Source organism: Haliaeetus albicilla, chromosome 9 (assembly GCF_947461875.1).
Source record: "Haliaeetus albicilla chromosome 9, bHalAlb1.1, whole genome shotgun sequence".
Classification (NCBI taxonomy): domain Eukaryota; kingdom Metazoa; phylum Chordata; class Aves; order Accipitriformes; family Accipitridae; genus Haliaeetus; species Haliaeetus albicilla.
In genome coordinates, this window is record NC_091491.1 from 12,944,682 (window position 1) to 12,964,348 (window position 19,667).

The 19,667-nt window shown below is 49.1% G+C and overlaps 2 protein-coding genes across 2 annotated transcripts in view; one reads left to right on the forward strand and one right to left on the reverse strand.

The window, feature by feature from the left end:
- NSUN5 (NOP2/Sun RNA methyltransferase 5) overlaps positions 1–19,667 on the reverse strand; it is a 197,362-nt gene that overhangs the window by 121,650 nt on the left and 56,045 nt on the right. The window lies entirely within an intron of this gene.
- On the forward strand, positions 9,782–13,782 carry LOC104314060 (fibrinogen-like protein 1-like protein). Its single transcript, XM_069793031.1, is given in 5 exon segments — positions 9,782–9,785; positions 11,288–11,431; positions 12,267–12,610; positions 12,723–13,227; positions 13,230–13,782. Coding segments are annotated over 5 exon segments (1,122 nt in total). The 3' UTR covers positions 13,355–13,782.

Here is a 19,667-nt window from a genome sequence, read left to right on the forward strand (position 1 = left end):
TTGGGAAATGAAGCCTCTTCATCCCTTTTCTCTTTAAAATCACATAAGCAATTCTAAAAATCCCCCTATTGAAATTCTGTTCTTTAGTAGATGCTTTGTAGTCTTTATTCTTTAAACTTTGCAAATGTTTATGGTTATATAATACTGTACTGAAGTTTTCAGTTATTTCTGGGTCACTTTTCTACTAAAGGATGGAGAACTTTGTTGTTCTTCAAACTTTTGCAACCCTAAGAGCTTCTTTTCAGATGTTTGTGAATGTAGAAGACCGGTGCCTTTACATCATAGCTGCCAGATGCCATCTCAGTATGAACAGGGAAATAAATCCATGTACAAATGCACACCTAAAAACCTCCTCAGACCGGATGCTGCAGAAAACCTTTTCAGCATAAAATATTCACATTAGTTGGGGAATTAATTTGTTATCTCATGATTCTTTTGCAATCTTAGGACAAGAAGGCAGCCTGCTCTCCTGACCAGCCAGTTCTTCCTTTGATGGCTGTCTCAGGCTGAAGACTGTTTAAGAAGCACTGGCACTTTAAAAGGCTGTTTAAAGATGTACGTATAGAAAATAGAAGTGTTTGGACTCTTTTGAAACAGCCTTCCACTCCTGTTAAACCCTGGTGGAACTAAGGGGATTTATCTGAGAAAATGAATTGAATACAGGGAGAAGATAAAGCTGCGTCTCTGGGGATGTTCTCAGATTTTCTCTCTTCAGAGACAAAAGCAGAAGTTTTACAAGTCTGGAACATGTGTGTTTGGAGAGTGAGTTTGAGGAGCTGGTGACCCAGAGGAGCAAGGAGCCACCGAGCAGTGGGAGAGGTGACACGTGGGTCTTGCTGGGCTGGTCGTGCTGCTGGTCAGGCTCATGGCCAGGCAGCGCAGAGCGGGGCCTCGCACCCTGGCTTGCCTGGCCTGAGGGTACCTGGGGAGATGCCACACCGGTGATGTTCCCGGCAGCTTCCAAACACATACTTTGACTCGGAGACATTTGACCAGCTGGTTTGCAAAGCCCTTCTTTGGGTCACTGACTCCCTCCCTTGATGGACCTTTAGTTACACAGGATCCCTGGACACAGTATCCTGCTGATCTATCGGCTCTTCTTGGGATCTGCACTTGAAAACTATTTCCTCTTGTATTCCTACACCCTCAGCAATGATGTTCCTCAGTCAGCTTCCCCATCCCTCCCATGACCCTTCAGACCTCCCAGTTACCCCATCCTGCTCTTCTGGGCTGGTGGCAGCACCATGGCCCTCTGGCAGCAAGGCTGGTGCTCGCTCTGCTGCCATCACTTTTATGGGTGACTGCAGCTTGGCCTGAGGACCCTGGCCCAGCTCGGAGCCTGTGAACACTGGAGCCCTCAATGCTTGCACCAAAAGCTGCAGGCTGCAGCAGAAACCCCTGCTGGACAGTGAGTCTTGGTCTTGCAAATGGGTGTTGCACCTTGCTGAAATGGGGGTTTGATGGAATGAGATGCAGGCCCAGGAGTAAGGGGGATTGCAAGGACCCAATCTGCTCTGCTGATGGAAAGTCCTGCAGCTGCTCTCAGAGCTTGTCTCTGTGCAGGGCTTTGCTTAACTCTGCACTGGTGTAAAAAGGGGCATCTTTCTCTGGTTCATGCCTCATCTACACAAAATTAGAGGACATTTGGGACCTTCTGGGGCCACTTGGCCTGTTACCCCAGCTGTGGGTTTCCTTCAGAAGGGCATTTCAGTCCTTTTCTGTGAGTCTTTTTTTTCTCCTCCTTTCCCCTGCCCTGTGACTCTCTGCAAGGAAGACCTCTGGTTTTGGGGAGGATTCATGGACTAGCAGAAGTCAACCCTGCCCCAAGTGCTCCAAAGTCAGGATGAGCCTGAGTTATCATCCTAAATGCGACTTTGGTTGCATGTGGTCATGATGTGCTTCTCCCCTGCACCCCAGGTAGCTGTCAGGAACCAAAATCAGGACTTGCCCTCCACCCCAGTGCCCACTGGACAACACAATGCCAGGCTCAGCACCGGCTCCCTGGGCATCGTGCAGGCAGGAGCCACCATAAATAAAGCAGAACCTGTGAGCAGGACACAGCCCCTGGGCAGGTGGCTGAGGCTGCCACTGTGCTGTCCCCACCGATGCTCCCTGGAGGGTAACATGGGCTCCCACCATGCTTCACATTCAGAGCTGCAGGCAGCTGATGGCCTCATGTCTTTCAGATAAAAAGGAGAGAGCTGATTAATCCTGGAGCTAGAAGAGCCACAAAGAGGGGACTTCAGGGAGGATTTAGTTACCAGTGGCCCAGATACATCAAACTGTCTCCTGCATAAAGCGATATCCCATTAGCACTCCTCTTTGTGCAACACAGCTTATGTTACTTATCCTATAGATGACTGACACTGCTTTGATATATTCCAAGGAGACTGTGCTAAAGTTTCTGTCACAGTTTTCCCTGACTGATTTCAGTCAATCACTTCCAATGGAGACAGCCGCCTGCCTGGTGGTGAGGTGATGTCCGTGTCCCTGCCAGGCAGGCAGGATCCTGGTGGTGTGGGCAGAGCAGCACCTGATAAGCTCACAGGGGTCCAACTGTGGGAAAACCCCAACCCCATCATGTGCCACGTTTCACACAGGGCTGCTGGGGGATGTCCCCAAACAGCATCAGCATCACTGACCTTCTCCCAGTGTGGCAGTGAGCGCTGCCTGACTCCTGGCTCATAGCAGATCCCACGGAGACACCTACAAATACTCTTTCTCTTTGCTGCTAGCGGCAAAGCATCCCCAAGGTGTGTCAGTGTCACCCCTCCATTTCTGGCTCCAGCCTGAAGTTAAACCAGCTGGACTCCAGTTTCTTTCCAACATCAGCGAGCTGTTGAACTGGACCAAAAGGCTCCGGCTTTACTCCATAGCTGCGAGCCTGGAGCATGTTTTTGGGCTGGCGGTCTTGCTCACACAGGAGGGGCTGTCAGCAGCCTTCCCTCTGAACAGGTGTGTGCTGGGGGTAGCACTGTCCCTGGTACACCAAAGTGCCAGTCCTCAGGTACTGTTTTGAGGGACACTGCAGTAGACGGCCAGCCCAGACACAAATATACATACTTAACATATTTTCAGTCGCTGTTTCGCTATCAGAGCCAATAATGCCATCCCCGTTATGAGACTTCAATAGCTCCTGAGCCAAGGGTTCAGGGCTGGCACCACAGCACAAGCAGCCGCACCGCAGAAGAGTGCAACAGCCAAACCCTGCTCAACAGCTCAACCCCAGCCCTCCCAAATTCCTGGCCAGGAAATATCTGCTCACAGCTGGGTGTCACCAAGGGGAAATCCTGTCTTGGGGTCAGTCACAGCTGTGGGGCATCCTACAGGTGCTGGGGCCTCTTTTGTACTCATGTGGACAAGAAGTAGGGAGCTGTGGCCACCTCTACTCCTGGAGGTGGCCTTTGCACCTGACCATAGCACCTTTCCTTTGGCACCCAAGGGTCTCTGAGATGAGGGTCCTCTCCCCTCTCTTTGCTGATCCCTACTTGGTAAGAAATTGCTCTGGCCTAAAAGAAGTATTTTTTATAGGCTGGGGAGTGGGCAGAGAAGCTCCTCCATATGCACTGTGTTTCCATGACCAGGGAATTGAGAGGAGCGAAGAGACACCCATCCTAGGGCCAAGTCACACAGCTCTCATTGTAGCACTCAGCATTGGCCAAGAGGAGACAATGTCAAGCTGGTGTTTAATCAGTTTTCCCTTTTGGGGAGGCTTGGTGACCCCAGATAATGGACACGGTGCCTCCTTCTGGCATGGTGTCCTGCCCACCCAGCACCTCTCGCCACTGCAGGACTGTGGGGTTAGACCATGATGCTGCTGAAACCATCCCAAGGCAAGGGCTGGCTTGGAGGGGACCTGCAGGCTCCTGACATGCGGGAACCAGGATAGGGCAGTAATTCCTGCAGTTGGGGCTTGGCTGAGCCCAGCCAAGCCTGCAGCCATAGCCAAATTATTAGGACAGGATAGAAAGAAAACTTGCTTTGCTGCCTAACGCCTGGGAAGGTATTTCATGAGACAAGTAGCCTTGACCTCAAAAAATTTCCTATCCATGGGCAGAGGGAAGAGGATGCTGTAATTGTGTGTTGTAGCACTGTAAAGCAAATGATGTTCTGCTGAACTGATAAAACCTGGCATCCACATAGCTGTGGGGCTACACATACTGTGAGTGCATATGAAAATTCACTGGCTTGAAAGTAAAAGGGTGTTAGAAGTGCCTCTTTGGAGGATGGCCCTGGGAAGATATGAAGACATCTGTATCATCTTATTTCTTCCATCCTTGGGTTTGGAATACAAAGGATTCGTCTGGAGAGCTGGATTTTACCAATAATGCTGGAAAACTCAGATGTCCTTGTGTTTCGTCCCTGTGAATCTGTCTCCCTGCAGTGACCTTGTGCATGCTGTGCTGAGGGGCAACGCTCACGAACCTGGCCAAGGGGATGGCTTGTCCCCTTGTGGGGAGAGCGCGGCTCATGTGCAGGTGTTGAGGACACCGGGAAGGTACCAAAGCTCAGCACAGCTGTTACATATGGATATGAATAAGGGAGAAAAGGGGTTATAATTAGAGAATTTGACTAACATTTTTAATTTTAACTCCAATAAAATTCCCCCAAACAGCTCTTGTCACACTCAGTCCAGTGCGAATGCTACGTTTCAAAAGCCATGTTCAAACCTGTCTCTGCTAAAGACTGCCCATGATATCTGTGTCTACACACTGTGAACTCCTCGAGCCCGTTTTCTCTGAGGACTTGCAGTACTTGCAGTGCACAAAGTGGTGATGAGATCAGCAATGACCTGCCCTACCTGCAAGGTGGCTTCTGACAATCCCAGCCATTCCCTCGGCTGAAACTTCATGGATGCAGAGTCCACGTGACAGATCAGGGAATCTCCTTCCCCATCAGGGAAGATCAAGCGTTAAATCATCACAGTGGTTTAAATTATCAGTGCAGAGGTACCACCATAAAAGCACTTAATTTCATTCTTAGCTTGCTAATCAGTTCATCTGTGGCAATAAAGTCCAGGTTTTGGAAGATAAAGCGTAATGAGCAGCATGCCTCTCCATCCCTGAACCCGCTGCGGCTGTTTGCAGAGCGGGCTCCCAGGTTTCAGTTTGCCGGTGGCTGGAGGCAGCAGATGGCATCGCTGTACAACACGTCTGCTGCTCGCCAGCAGCCATGAAGCCATTCAGAGGATTATATTTCTTGGTCCACGCTTGCTAGTCATTAAATCCCTCCTTTTTAAGTAATTTCTTCCTCAATGACAAGTTTACACACCGGTCCAGTGCTTATGCCTATCTGTTTTCACTCCTGTGCCAGTCAATGGTCACATTGTGTCTTGAGAGAATTTAGGATGAAATCAGGACATTGCAGGTAGGTGACATGTAGTTATATTGTACCTGCCGTGTCTCACGTTGTCCTTTGGGCTCACAGGGAAGCAGAAGACATGCTCTGAAGGGGAGAGAGGAGCTACCCAGACACGGGAAGGTGCCATGCTGGGTTCCCAGGGGAATGAGACACCAGCCCTGGACATCCCCTGTCCATAGACAGCCATGGGGAAGGGGCTCTGCCTGCTGACAACCGTGAGATGTTTCTGTCTCATAGTTCAGAGCAGGACCACCTCACACAAGGTCTCTCTGCCCATTCCTGTCCCCAGCTGCCACCGGGGCTGCAGGGTGGGGTTTTCTGCCAGGTGGGTGTCAGCATTGCTCCCCGTGGCATACCCTGATCATCTCTGGGTGCCTCTTCCCTCCCTGCAGAGCACCACAGTCACAGCCAGGAGGGGCGGGATGAGCTGCAGGAGCCTTGTTCACATGATGAGGCTTAAACCATCAATGAGATGGGAACCCAAGGCCCCTTTCCCCCAAAGAACATGGAGATAGAGTGTATCAGGTGTTAGAAGAATTTCTTTCTTGCCCATATTCAGACAATATAGAATCATAGAATCATTTAGGTTGGAAAAAAACCTTTAAGATCATCAACTCTGACTGTTAACCTAACACTGCCAAGTCCACCACTAAGCCATGTCCCTAAGTAACTGCCACACATCTTAAAAGATGTGTGCATGTCTTTCAAATACCTCCAGGGATGGTGACTCAACCACTTCCCTGGGCAGCCTATTCCAACGCTTGACAACCCTTTTGGTGAAGAAATTTTTCTTAATATCCAGTCTAAACCTTCCCTGGCACAACTTGAGGCCGTTTCCTCTTGTCCTATCACTTGTTACTTGGGAGAAGAGACTGACCGCCACCTCACTACAACCTCCTTTCAGGTAGTTGTAGAGAGCGATAAGGTCTCCCCTCAGCCTCCTTTGCTCTGGACTAAACAACCCCAGTTCCCTCAGTCCGTCCTCATAAGATTTGTGCTCTAGACCCTTCACCAGCTTCGTTGCTCTTCTTTGGACATGCTCCAGCACCTCAATGTCTTTCTTGTAGTAAAAGGCCCAAAACTGAACACAGTATTTGAGGTGCAGCCTCACCAGTGCTGAGTACAGAGGGACGGTCACTGCCCTAGTCCTGCTGGCCACACTATTTCTGATACAGGCCAGGATGCCCTTGGCCTTCTTGGCCACTGTCCTGTTTTCAGCTGGGATAGAGTTAATTTTCTGTCTAGTAGCTGGTATAGTGTTATGTTTTGGATTTAGTATGAGAAGGATGTTGATAACACACTGATGTTTTCAGTTGTTGCTAAGTAGTGTTTACACTAAGTCAAGGATTTTTCAGTTTCTCATGCCCAGCCAGCAAGAAGGCTGGAGGGGCACAAGGAATTAAGAGGGGACACAGCCAGAACACCTGACCCAAACTGGCCAAAGGGGTATTCCATGCCATGTGATATCACATCTAGTATATTAACTGGGGGGAGTGGGGCTGAGGGGAATTGCTACTTGGGAACTAACTGGGCATCGGTCAGTGGGTGGTGAGCAATTGCATTGTGCATCCCTTGTTTTGTATTTTCCAATTCTTCTTCTTCTTCTTCTTCTTCTATTGTTATCATTATCATTATTAGTTTCTTCCTTTCTGTTCTTATCTCAGCCCACAAGTTTTACTTTTTTTTCCCGATTCTCTCCCCCATCCCACTGGGGGGGGGCAAGTGAGTCAGTGGCTGCATGGTGCTTAGTTGCTGGCTGGGCACACTGCTGGCTCATATTCAGCTGGCTGTTGACCAGCAGCCCTAGGTCCTTTCCCACCAGGCAGCTTTCCAACCACTCTCCCCCAAGCCTGTAGCATTGCATGGGGTTGCTGTGACCGAAGGGCAGGACCTGGCACTTGGCCTTGTTGAACCTCATACAACTGGCCTCGGCCCACCGATCCAGCCTGTCCAGATCCCTCTGGAGACCCTTCCTACCCTTGAGCAGATCAACACTCCTGCCCAACTTGGTGTCATCCGCAAACTTACTGAGGGTGCACTCAATCCCCTAGTCCAGACCATTGATAAAGACATTAAAGAGAACTGGCCTCAATACTGAGCCCTGGGGAGCACTGCTTGTGACCTGCCACCAACTGGATTTGACTCTGTTCACCATAACTCTCTGGGCTCGGCCATCCAGCCAGTTTTTTACCCAGTGAACAGTACACCTGTCCAAGCCATGAGCAGCCAGTTTCTCCAGGAGAATGCTGTGGGAGGTGGTGTCAAAGGCTTTACTAAAGTGCAGATAAACAACATCCACAGCCTTTCCCTCATCCACGTATTAGATCTTTGAGTTCAACCCTCCCAACACATTAATATTTGCTTTACACAAACTTAATTCTAGGTTATAATGATGGAAATAGGCACCGAAAGTAACACATTCATTGCAGTAAAATTTTATGTGTGTGCACAGGTACATGACAGCATAGATATTAGTGTTTTCTTTACTCAGGATGTGCTTTGAAATTTATTCTGGGAAAAGAAAGCACCATTCATACCTCACAGCTGGGAGACAAACTTTTCTCATCTTGGAGATGCTCCAGAGGCCAATAAGGAAAAAGTCAAGGAGGGGGAGGTAGAAATATCTGCTTAGTAACAAATGTCCATAAAACCAGTGGAGAACAGCTTGCTAGTAGCAGGCAGCGGCTGTTCAATAAGCCAATGTTGACATGAGGGCATCACTGCAGTGGTGGGAGCTGCCTCTTGCCTGCTCGCTGCCCGAGGCTGCCCCTGCTCCAGGCCTGTGCCCCGGGAGGGTGGGGGGGGCTGTGGCTGCTGGGGGTGCTTTTTATCAGCATCAGGGCAGCTCCGCACTGCCACGACACTGCTTCAGCCTCATCTGGGTGGGCTCTGCAGTCAGGAGGTGCAGGGGAGGTCTGCAAGTGCGGGTCCACCCCAGCAGTGATTGACGGTCCTGGGTCCATGGGTGTCTGTTCAGAGCTCTGAAAAAACATCATCTGCTTGGTGATACCCCGCTTCACAGGTGGAAACTCCCTACTTCTCAGACAGGACTCGTCTGAGCTTGTCATGGCTTTGTGGCCAACCCCATGGCCGCAGTTCTGGCTGACTTGTGGCATTTACATGGACCTGTCATGAAACAGAAATGCTGGGAATGGGGTAACATCCCATCCCTCCCAAGGTAATGGCCCAAGCGTCACATCTCTGCAGAAATGAGTTGTGAGGGAAAATGTTTTTGAAACATCATGTAACAGGCAGAGTACACAGGGAAAAAAAATCTCCTGCTTTCTTGATTCACTTACTCTTTTTTTTTTTTAAATCCTGTTTACCTCCCTGTTCGCTCTATTCCAATGGATAAGCTGCAAGTTAGTGCCCAAGGGTAACTCTGGAATATTTTGGGGTAACCTGGACTTCCCCATGCAAGCAATGCAACTTGTGTTTCACCTTCACAGTCATCCCAGCCTTGCTGGGGAAAGCTCTTTCTGTCCTGAAACTCTAGTTCTCTCAGTGGATGAGATTTTTGCAGCTGCTGATATTATTCAGTCATTTTTCAAATGTGAGACTTTGGAAAATGCTTTTCAGTGTTTTTTTGCAACCATAGCTCAAAGCTCACTTGGGAAAAAGGTGTCATTTGTCACCATAGGTTGTACTGTAGATAGCAGGGGCCTCGCACGGTGATGGCTGGCAGCATGTGTCTGCCCTGTGCAGAGGACATGCTGTGAACCACACAATTTCTGCACTTTCAGTTGGAAGAGGCAGGAGATTTTCCCAGCACCAGGTGCTCCCTGGAGTGATACCTGCTTTCATCTGAGATTCAGACAGAAATAGTCTCATGTTTCAACTGGTCCAGTCCCTTTAGCTCTGCTCCTGACATGAGCCCCAGACATGATAAGCTGGATGTTGCTACCATTCTGCTTTCCACCTATGACCGCTATTGATCCACACAGTGTGTTTGCTCCAGAAGAAAGCAGGGACATCCCTGGGGTATTCCACAGTGCTGGTTTGCTGCATCCAGCTCCTGTCCACCTTGGCAGGGATCCAGCAGGAGGGACACCAGATCCTGCTCAGCTGTGTGAGGAGCTCAGCAAATGTCTCCAAACACCAGTTGGTGGCATATCCAGGAAAAGCCCTGCTTGACACATGGGAAGTGCACGAATGCCTTTTCCACCCCTGGGCAGTATTTGCTCAGGTTCTGCTAAGGGGTCTTATCAGAGCAGATGAACATCCCTGGTGAGGGAATAGGGTTACAGCCGTATTGCTGGCAGCTCATTAACAACCTCGGGACAAGAAGGGGATGGGACTAGCAGCAGCAGCAGCAGTATCAGCCCCACTACTGCCCTGGCACAGCGCAGCTGTAAATCTCATGACTCAAAGCATATCTACAGTAACTTTCTGGACTTGCAAGTGTCCCCGTGGAGTCGGCATGGGTGAGTGTGAGCGTGGGAGAGCAGGACCGGGTGGGTTCCCAGGCCCATGGACCTCCAGAAGCAGTGCTGGTGGAGGGGGGTGTTGAGAACCTCCTCCCTGGCAGAGCCATCCATTTGCTTCCATGGATGGAGGACTTACTGCAGAGACAGGAGTTGACACAGGGCACAAAGCAGGGCAGACTCAAGGTCCGTGCTGCTTCTCCCAGGGCAAGGGATAAGGCTTGAGAGGGTCGTGCGAGTCCCTGGGTCTGCCCTCAGCCCAGCCCAGCAGCTCCCCTGGGCAGCGTCAGGGCAGAGGAGAGCTCAGGAGGGGTCAGCTGGGGGAAAAGGGAACCTGCGTGCTGCTCTGTCCCTGATAGCAGGGAGCAGAGGAGGGTCAGGCCAGCCCTGGGTCATACTCAAGGGGTGCAAACCTGCTGGCTGTCCTGCAGACCCAGTCACCGCACCGCTCTGGCTGGAGGGACAAGGGTTTTCCACAACTCGCATTGCTGCGAGTGCATCGGGAAGAGCTTCAGCGAGGCTCAGCATCCAGGCAGAGTGAGGGCAGGTTTCTGCAAACAGGGTCTACCCAGGCTGCTGAAATAAGAGCTGTGTTTAGGAGCAGGAGGGCAAAACCATGGAGGGGAGGTCAGAGTAGCCTTTCCCCATGCAAATGGGTCAGTGGGGACAGAGAAGGTGTTGAGCAAATTAAAACATCACAGCAACTCATCTCCTCAGAGTACCCCTCTGTCCCGGCAGAACAGGGATAGGTTCAGAAGACAGGATGGGTTCATGTCTAGCAGAGAGTGACCGCGCTTTAGTTCTAGCCCAGCAGTCATAAATCTAAGTGTAAATGTGTTTAAAACGTAAGATTGAATTTACTGGTGTATGAAGAGCGTAGGTTTCCAACTGCTATCAAGGGTCCATCATTGTGGGGTATCCAAAACAGAGGCACCATTGGAAAAGTCATCCCTTTCCATATGTTTCCCAGTTTAACACTGCTGTAACCCCCAGAGGTGCAGCTGTGGTGCCATCTTTAAAAGAATGTTCAGATTTTAATCTCGGGATAACTATTATTATAATTAAGTTGAATAACATCATTATTTTTTAGTACAACTTGGGTATTTTATTTGGATTTTCCAGAGTGTAGCGGAAATTGAAGAAATACCATCTAGCTGTTTAGTGAGCTGGAGGGGCAGAAAATATTCCACAAGGTTTCTGTTAAAATCTGTGCTTAAAGATAAACACTTTGGTCATGTTTCTTCTGATCTGCAAAGAACTCTCTTGTGATTGCTTGATTTTGCTCCCCAAATTTCCTGGGCAGCTTGGGCTCTGGCATGAAGCTTGGGGACAAGAAGGAGCCCGGCTACAAAGTTCTGTCAGAAAGGCAACACCGTGCCATCCTCGCAGGTTTGGGGTTACTTGCAGCTGTTTCACCTCACTGCAGCTCATTCCCCATTGTATGTTTTACTCTGACAGTGTGATGCTCTGTTTGACTCTCATCTTGTCCTTTCCTCCTCCAGCTGTCCAGGGCGCTCCCCTCCTGCTCCTTGCCTGTGTGTTGGCCCTGCCTGCCCCACATCTCACTAGGAGCATCCAAAGCCTGTCCCTCTTCAATCAATCTGTCTCAAGTAACACCATGTATGCTCTGAACACATTAGTGAACGGTAGGTACATGGAAGGTCTCCATCTGTGCCAGCAGGACACAGCTAGGACCACCCCAGAGCAGGCTGTCGGGCAGGGCATCTTCCAACCTGGTGCTCCCCCCGAGGTGTCAGCAGAGCCCCAGCATCCCTCAAGACAGATACATGCCCCAGCACAAGTCGCCTGCCCTTCCTCAAACGTCGGGTGGGTGCAGACACAGGACCTTGCAGTCACAGGCCTTTCTGCTCACATGTAGGCGTGGAGAAGTGCAGAGGGTTTGCTCTGATCCCCTTCTGAAGCCAAGGCTGTCCCTCCCCACACATCCCCTGCCGCTCTGGAGGATGGTAGGGACAGTCAGTGAGAAGGACGCAGAAGAAAGGAAGGGTTCTCCTGCCACCAGCATCTCCAGCTATTTCACTTGTCCCATGGCTAAGAACTAGAAAAGTGTTCTTCTCCTCTGAAATACCCTTGTCTGAGTGTACTTCACCAGACTGCACCATTCCATGTCTTACCCTCAGCCTTGCTCCTGGGGTACTCACCATCCCAGGAGGGTGAAACACAGCTCCTGCAGTGGTGGAAGAGGACAGCTGATGTCCACATGGCTGAGGGAACACATGGCAAACCTGTGCCCAGTCTCTGGGGCCACAACACACCAAAAATAGTTGGAAATGGAGATTTTAGAAGACAAAGGCTCCTTCCCTGGCCAGAAGCAGGATCAGAGGTGTAAAGGCCTTACATCTTACTGCCTGGACTCCACTTCTTGAGCCAGAAAGTACCTCCTGATCTGGGCTCCAGCTTTCTTTGGTGTGGTCCCCCCATTTCCAAATCTCCTCTCTACTGTTGTTTTCCATGTTCCAGTTCAGCTCCAGCTAGTGAATGGCTCCAAAAAGTGCTCCGGACAGGTGGAGGTTTGGTACCGCAATGAGTGGGGAACGGTGTGTGATGACAGCTGGGACATGAGAGATGCCTCTGTGGTGTGTAGGCAGCTCGGCTGCGGAGAGGCATTATCAGCCCCAGGCAATGTTTATTTTGGGAGTGGATCTGGGACTATCTGGCTGGACAACGTTAACTGCAATGGGGAGGAGAAGCTCCTCACTGAGTGCTCCCTGCAGGCTTGGGGAGAGCACAACTGCAGGCACAGCGAGGACGCAGGCATTGTGTGCTCAGTTGAGGATGACATTTGCGTGATCTGTGCTCCTCAGGCAATCCAGGTCTCATTAATGTCTTGGTCTTGCAGAACCAGCCACGGGAGGACTATGGGCTGCCCCTCGGTCTTGTTGCACAGGGTCTTGTTAAATCACCCTCTCTCCTGCCCCAGGTTGGCCCAGGGACTGCAGTGAGGTCTCCGCTGGCAGCCCCAGTGGCATCTACGTCATCCAGCCCACAGGGCTGCACCCCATTGTGGTGTACTGCAAAATGAATGTGACGGACAGGGGCTGGACGGTCATCCAGAGGAACTGGCAGAGCACAGAGATCACCTGGGCTGAGTGCTGGAGCACCTATAAGTACGGCTTTGGGAACCTGCACACCGAGTACTGGCTGGGCACTGAGTACATCCACCAGATCTCCAAGCAGAAGATCTACCAGGTCAGGTTTGTCATCTGGGATGCTGCAAACAACACCAAGTTTGCAGACTACAACCTCTTCAGCCTGGAAGATGAGTCCCATGGCTGCTGGCTGAGGCTGGGAACGTACTCTGGGTTGGCAGGGGACGCCATGACCACAAACAGTGCTTCCACTGTGCATGACAACATGAAGTTCTCCACTAAAGATCTGGATCAGGACACTTACAGTGGGAACTGTGCCTCCAGCTACAGTGCCGGTGGTGGTACTCGGTGTGTTATTCTGTAGGCCTGAATGTCAAGGGGGCCATAACCTGGGGCAGCCTGTGTAATGGGAACTGCAAAGCTTCTGCCATCCTCATCAAACCAGCTTCCTACTGCTAGTTGCATTTTCATTTCCTTTCTGTCCAACCTGAGGCTAACTCTGTCTCTGCAAAGAGATGGAAAAAGGCAAAACATGTCATGGCCAAACCCACTGTCCTAGGGGTCTTTGTTGAGGTTGGCCATATCCTACCTACTGAAGAAAATAAAGCATTTTCCACTTCTTCTCTCTCATGTAGATTCCCTCTACTCCTTAACTGTGCCTTTATCCTTTTGTTCAGAGTCAGATAATTTTAATTATGTTAATAATCAGAACAGTCTCTTGCAAAATCTGGAGTTTCCAGATCTGTAGTGTGCTTCATATAAAATGTGAAACAGACAACCCAGTGGACATGTATGGCTTTGTAAGTTAATTTACATCCTTAACTTCAGGCAAAATACCTAATTTTCACTTGCTGAAAATCTTGCTCAAGATATTAATGTGCACAGTCAAATTCCCACTCTGTACCTTCTACATTTCAGGCTTAATAGTTATTAAATATTCAAATAAATCTGTATTCAAAAAACAGTACTAATTGTAACAGTCTATTTCAAATCTTTGAAGTGCTCACAGAGGTTAATGTGCTAGAAGGTTTCCACCACTGAAGCTCAGCTTTCCTGTGGGACAGGCATTTGGGACTGCAGGGCAAAAGCAATGCATAAATAAAACTTGAAACACTGCATGCAGACTTCTGCCTCACAATAGTTTTGTGCAAGCATAGGAAATGTCAAAACATTTTCACTTTTCTCAGCAACACTGAGTTTTAGGTTTTGTTGTCCATGCAACTCACATCCCTAAGCGCCATGGGGAGTCCATCTCCTGAGCCAGGGCCACGATGAGTTCCAAGAGATGACAGCATGGAGGGAAGGCATCATCCTGCCTTTGCTGTTTTGAAACTGAAAAGAGATTTCAAAGTGCCATAAAATTGCCTTGTGAAAAGACCTCCTGGCTTCTTCAGTCCATCCCTCTGGCATCCGCAGGACTGCTCCTCACAGGCAGGGGATTTTGCTGCCGTATCAGCCAGTGTCATGGTTTGCAGGCAGGCACTGCTGCACTCCCTTTGCTTACCACAGGGTCACTTCCACAGTCACGACCTGGAGAGACAGGAAGCAGGATGAGTCCATTGGTGTCCCAATGTTCCCCTGGCAGGGGGATGTGACCTGGAAGCCCTCAAGCCCAAGGTGAGCAAGGGAAGCAGCCTGCCCTCAAAAACGTCTGCATGATCCCTTGTTACTGCGCCTGGACTTTCTAACAGCACACCCAAAACACTGCCTGGTCTTTCCAAGAGCTGAAGCACACAAAAAGCTGCAGGGTTAGCACAGTCAGGCTTAACAAAGAAAGGCTGCAGGCTTAGCACAGTTTGTGTATAACTAACACATCCCAGGAAAGGTGGTATATGTGAGATATTTTATGTCTTTAGGGATTTTAAGACTCTGCGTGAGAGGTCTCGTTTGTGAAGGATAGACTCAGATCTGAGCAAAGTGAGGGAGCATGGGAAGGGCTCAGAAGAGCTCTGGTATGAGGTATTAGCAGATAAGTGAACAGACCAACATTTGCATTGATTTGTGTCAGGACTCAACATTACAGCTCAGAAAATGCAGAAGTCTTCAAGCAGGATCTATCATCTCTGCCAGTGTCAAGCCTATGGACACACCGATTCTGTCATTGATCATTAGCCTACCAATGCAAAACAACATTTCCCACAAAAATCATGGATTTACATTTTTCTTGAAAGGATCAATATGCTCCTTTCTTTGAGGGAAGTAGCACGTCAGCAGATGCCATCCATTTCAGCTTCCAGCCACTGTGGTACTAATGTACTAAAAATGCCTACAACGGCACGTGAATTTGAGAGTATCTTTGGCTCAGTGAGATGAGAGCTGCCTTCCTCATAAATGGAGAAAGATAGGCTAGCAAATAAAAATTGGTGGAAACAAATCTTTTATTACCTTGTTATGCTTCTGTAAGATTTTTTTACACTATGGTTTTACTGGATCTGCATGTCTGCCTTTTATTTCTCTCCCTGCCTCCTACCACCTTCTGTTCAAGCCCCCTTTGCAGTGAGTCATGTGGTGCGTGACAGGCAAGAGGAGGCAGCTGCCAGCTCAGAACGAAGACTATACTCAATGTAGGAGATGATAATAACTTAAATAAAATCCTCTCAGCTGTCAAACTTGGGAATTTCTTGTTGCATTTAGAAATCTTTTTTTGGCTAACACTCTTGCCTTAAGAGAGGTTTGGAGACATGTGATTGAAGTGCCCCTCTGCTAATGCCCTCCCCTCCAGGACCCAATGGATGTGTACCTGCTGTGCACCACTGATATGGTGGAAGGTAGCAGAAAGGCAGCAACACCCACCTGCACTGTGTTCCCATCAGCAGGTTCCCCTTCCACAACGGGAAGGAGGATACCGCCGGGTATCCCATCCTCATGGTGAGTCTCCTTAGCTAGATGCAGAAAAGTCCTTTTTGTGCTATATCCTCATGTTATCTCTAAACAGTGTGACTTTTGTCAAGTGATACCTTGATTTTTCTACAAACTCTAGGTTGCTGCGTGCCCTAAGGTCTCTTCTGCTCTCTCTGGAGAGGCCCAGCCAGCTTGTCCTATAGAAACTGGGACATGGTGTGGCAAGCTAGCCCTCTTCAGCAGGGTCCTCTTTCTGGGCAAGCAAGATAGCACAGATCACCATCATGAAATGCACTTAAAATGCAAAGGCAACGTGAAAAGAAGTGATTTGAGAAATGTGGAGTCTCATTGCTTACATTTGTCCTGCTCTCCAGAGGGTGCTGTCACCCCAGGGTTTGCCAGGCGGCTTCCAGTGTGAAGGAGAGCCCAGAAATATTGCCTAAGGAGTCTAGCTGCAGGCTGCAATTTTTTCTTCCATGTTCATTGCTCTGTCCTACTGCTGCAAGGAGTGCTGGGAGCCCATCAGCACAGGCTGTACACACGGGAGAGTGTGAGCAAGGCCATCTGAGGAAGAAAGCACCAAGAATCTCATTGCATGGATATACAGCAGAAAATTTCTTTCCAGGCAGAGGGAATACAGTCAGATCTCTCTGAAGCAGGGTTTCCAAACCTTTTCCAAAGGATTTAATTATATGGGATGCCACCATCTCTTTTGGAGAAGAAACTGATATTCTACCTTCCCCCAAAAGCTTTTGCTACTTTCCCCTAGCCATTACGTTGTGATCTGACCCACTTCCCCTCCCTGCAAGTACACCCTTAGCCCTGGTTCCTCCCAAGGCCACATCAGGTGATGTCCGCATGAAGACCAGCTCTTGGCACCCAGCCGAGCAGAGGGAGGCACAGCACGATGTGATGCAGATGTCTCATGCCATGTGTCCGCCTGCGTCTGCCATAGTGCTCTTGCACAGAAGGACTCCATCCCTGGGGTCTCCTCATCGTGGGCTTGTGGGAATACCCAGCCTCCTGCAGTGGCTGAAGTGGCTGCTTGGTTTTCTTTGCGCCTGCCTGCTGTGGAACAGAGAGCTGTTCCAGTTCCTAAATTTTCCTTTTGTGGGTTGTCTTTCTCCTTCATTTCACAGCAGCCTGGTCAAATCCTGCCCAGATCGATAAATACAGCTCCATGGACACCTACACACTCAGGGCAAGCAAAGGCTGGCCCTATCTTATAGGCAGAGGAAGCAGAGAAGTGATGCACTGTAGGCATGATATGGCAGCACCACCACAAATGGGACTGTCACAGACTATGACAAGTGGCAGTCCTCCCCAGCTGGCCTTGCTTGCAGAGGCGGGAGCACTTCCAGCAGCAGTTGGAGACAGAAACAGGGACAGATCCCCATGGTGAGTCATGCATTTTCACATTTTAAGAGCAAAACCCACCAGTGATGCTGACAAAGCTGTTCTCCTTTGCCTGCTAGTTCTCATTAAGGCCATATTTCACTTTCACTGCTCGTAATTACAAGCTCTATGTTTCTAGCAGGAATGCTGTGCTTTATCTGCACCCTATAGCCATGTGTTTCCCAAGCTGTCCCTGGAGCCCTTTCTGGTGATGTGCAAAGATCATGTGAGGTGACCTTCTCATGTGCCTGGTACTTGGCCACGCCAAAGGAGAGCTTGCCTTGGCACCTGGACCCTTCAGTGACTTTGGACTGTGTCATAAGATTAAAGCCTTAAATCTGACCCCTGTAACACAGCACCAAGTGAACAGGCTGCAGTCTGGGTGGCAAAACTGCACCAGTACCTCCTGCTTCAACCTCCTCCGACATCTACTAATTGAGCTCTGAAAACCTTAGAAACAGGCAGCAACAGGTACACTGTATCTGATTCTGAGCTGTTTGGGGAGTGTGTGGTTTCTGCTGCAGCAGTCTGGAGATCCAGCCTTCCCAAACAAATCTTTTTGCAGCAAGACTGCATACCATCGTGACACTGGAACTTTCCATCACTTAGGACTCCTCAGCCTCGGAGGTGTGGCTGCATCTCAACAACACCTTTGTTAGTATTTCTCTCCTGCCACCACCTGTGGCCTCACACAGCAGCACTGAGGAGGGCTCGGGTGTCCCTAGAAATTAAGGGATGGTGTCCCAGTTTCGGCTGGGATAGAGTTAATTTTCTTTCTAGTAGCTGGTACAGTGCTATGTTTTGAGTTCAGTATGAGAAGAATGTTGATAACACACTGATGTTTTCAGTTGTTGCTCAGTAGTGTTTAGTCTAGAGTCAAGGATTTTTCAGCTTCTCATGCCCAGCCAGCAAAAGGCTGGAGGGAGAGGAACAAGGAGTTGCTGGGGACGCAGCCAGCACACCTGACCCAAACTGGCCAAAGGGGTATTCCATACCATGGGATGTCATGCCTAGTATATAAACTGGGGGGAGTGGGGCTGGGGGGAATCGCTGCTCGGGAACTAACTGGGCATTGGTCAGTGGGTGGTGAGCAATTGCATTGTGCATCACCTGTATATTCCTATCCTTGTATTATTATTCTTAGTGGCATTTTAGTATTGTTATTATTATCATTATTAGTTTCTTCTTTTCTGTTCTATTAAACTGTTCTTATCTCAACCCACAAGTTTTACTTTTTTTTTTCCGATTCTCTCCCCCATTTCCACTGGGTGGGGGGAAGTGAGTGAGTGGCTGCATGGTGCTTAGTTGCTGGCTGGGGTTAAGCCATGACAGATGGCCATGCCAGCTCCTGGTGAAGAGCCTCTGTTCCAGACAGAAGTGGGTACCATGAGCCCATGACAAGAGATTTCAGTCTCTTCCTCCATTTTTCAACTGCCATGATAAAGAAGAGCCAGTGACCCCATGGGAAATCTGGCAAGACCACCAGCATGGCATCGTCTCCTTCACCCACGCCTGCAAAGCAAGAAACACTGCAGGCACTGCTGGTTGGACTGCACCCATGTTTCATGTGCCACCATCTTGCAGTCCAATCCTTTAGCATTGATCCAGTCCTCTCTGTTGGCCACCATTTGGTGTCTGGGATGGAACTTACCTACAGGAATTTCATCTGCTTTCATCTCTTTTCTAACATGGGCAGTCCTGATCTATTCAGCCTTTTCCTGCAGGGATGCCATTCCCACCTCTGATCACCCAGTTTCCTCACCTCTGTGACTTTCCCAGTTCTTCTACATCTTTTCTGAGCCAGACACCAAAACTGTACACAGCCGTGAGCACCCTCTGGTTTATACAGTGGCAAGTGATGTTTTCTGCTGAAAGCCCATTCGTTTCCTTGCCATTTCTAAAGCCTTTTTACTTTTTGATTGCTCCTGAACCTTTAGCTGATGTTTTCAATTGAATTGCCTACGATTACCCTCAGATTGGCCTCTTGAACAGTAATAGCTAATTTAGAGTCCACCACTGCATACAGTTAGGGATGTACTTCACTTTATCCTTATCAACATTGAATTTCATTTGCCACTTTATCACCCACTCACTCTGCAGCCTGACATCCTTCTGCAGCTTTCTGCAGCCACCTTTAGATATGACTGTTCTGAACTATTTTCTCCACCAGAAAACGTTGTCACCATGCTGTTTACTGCCTTTTCTCCATCACTTATGAATATGCTGAAAAATCCAGCCCCAGTACAGATACTTGTAGCATCCAATAGGCGATTGTGAAAATTTACCAATTAGTCTTATCTTTGCTTCCCAGCTTTGCAAGCTATTGATCTGTTATAGCTCAGTGTCTTTGAAAACTCTATGATAGATCTTCTTATAAGCTTTTTTTGGATTACATTATATTGATCGGATCACTGTTGTCCACATCTCCTTCCAACAACTGCAACAGATTTCTGAGCCATGACTTTCCTCTAAAAAGCTATATTGAGTCTTTCTCAAGTTATTGTATTTATCCATGAGTTCCTATGAATTCCATGTT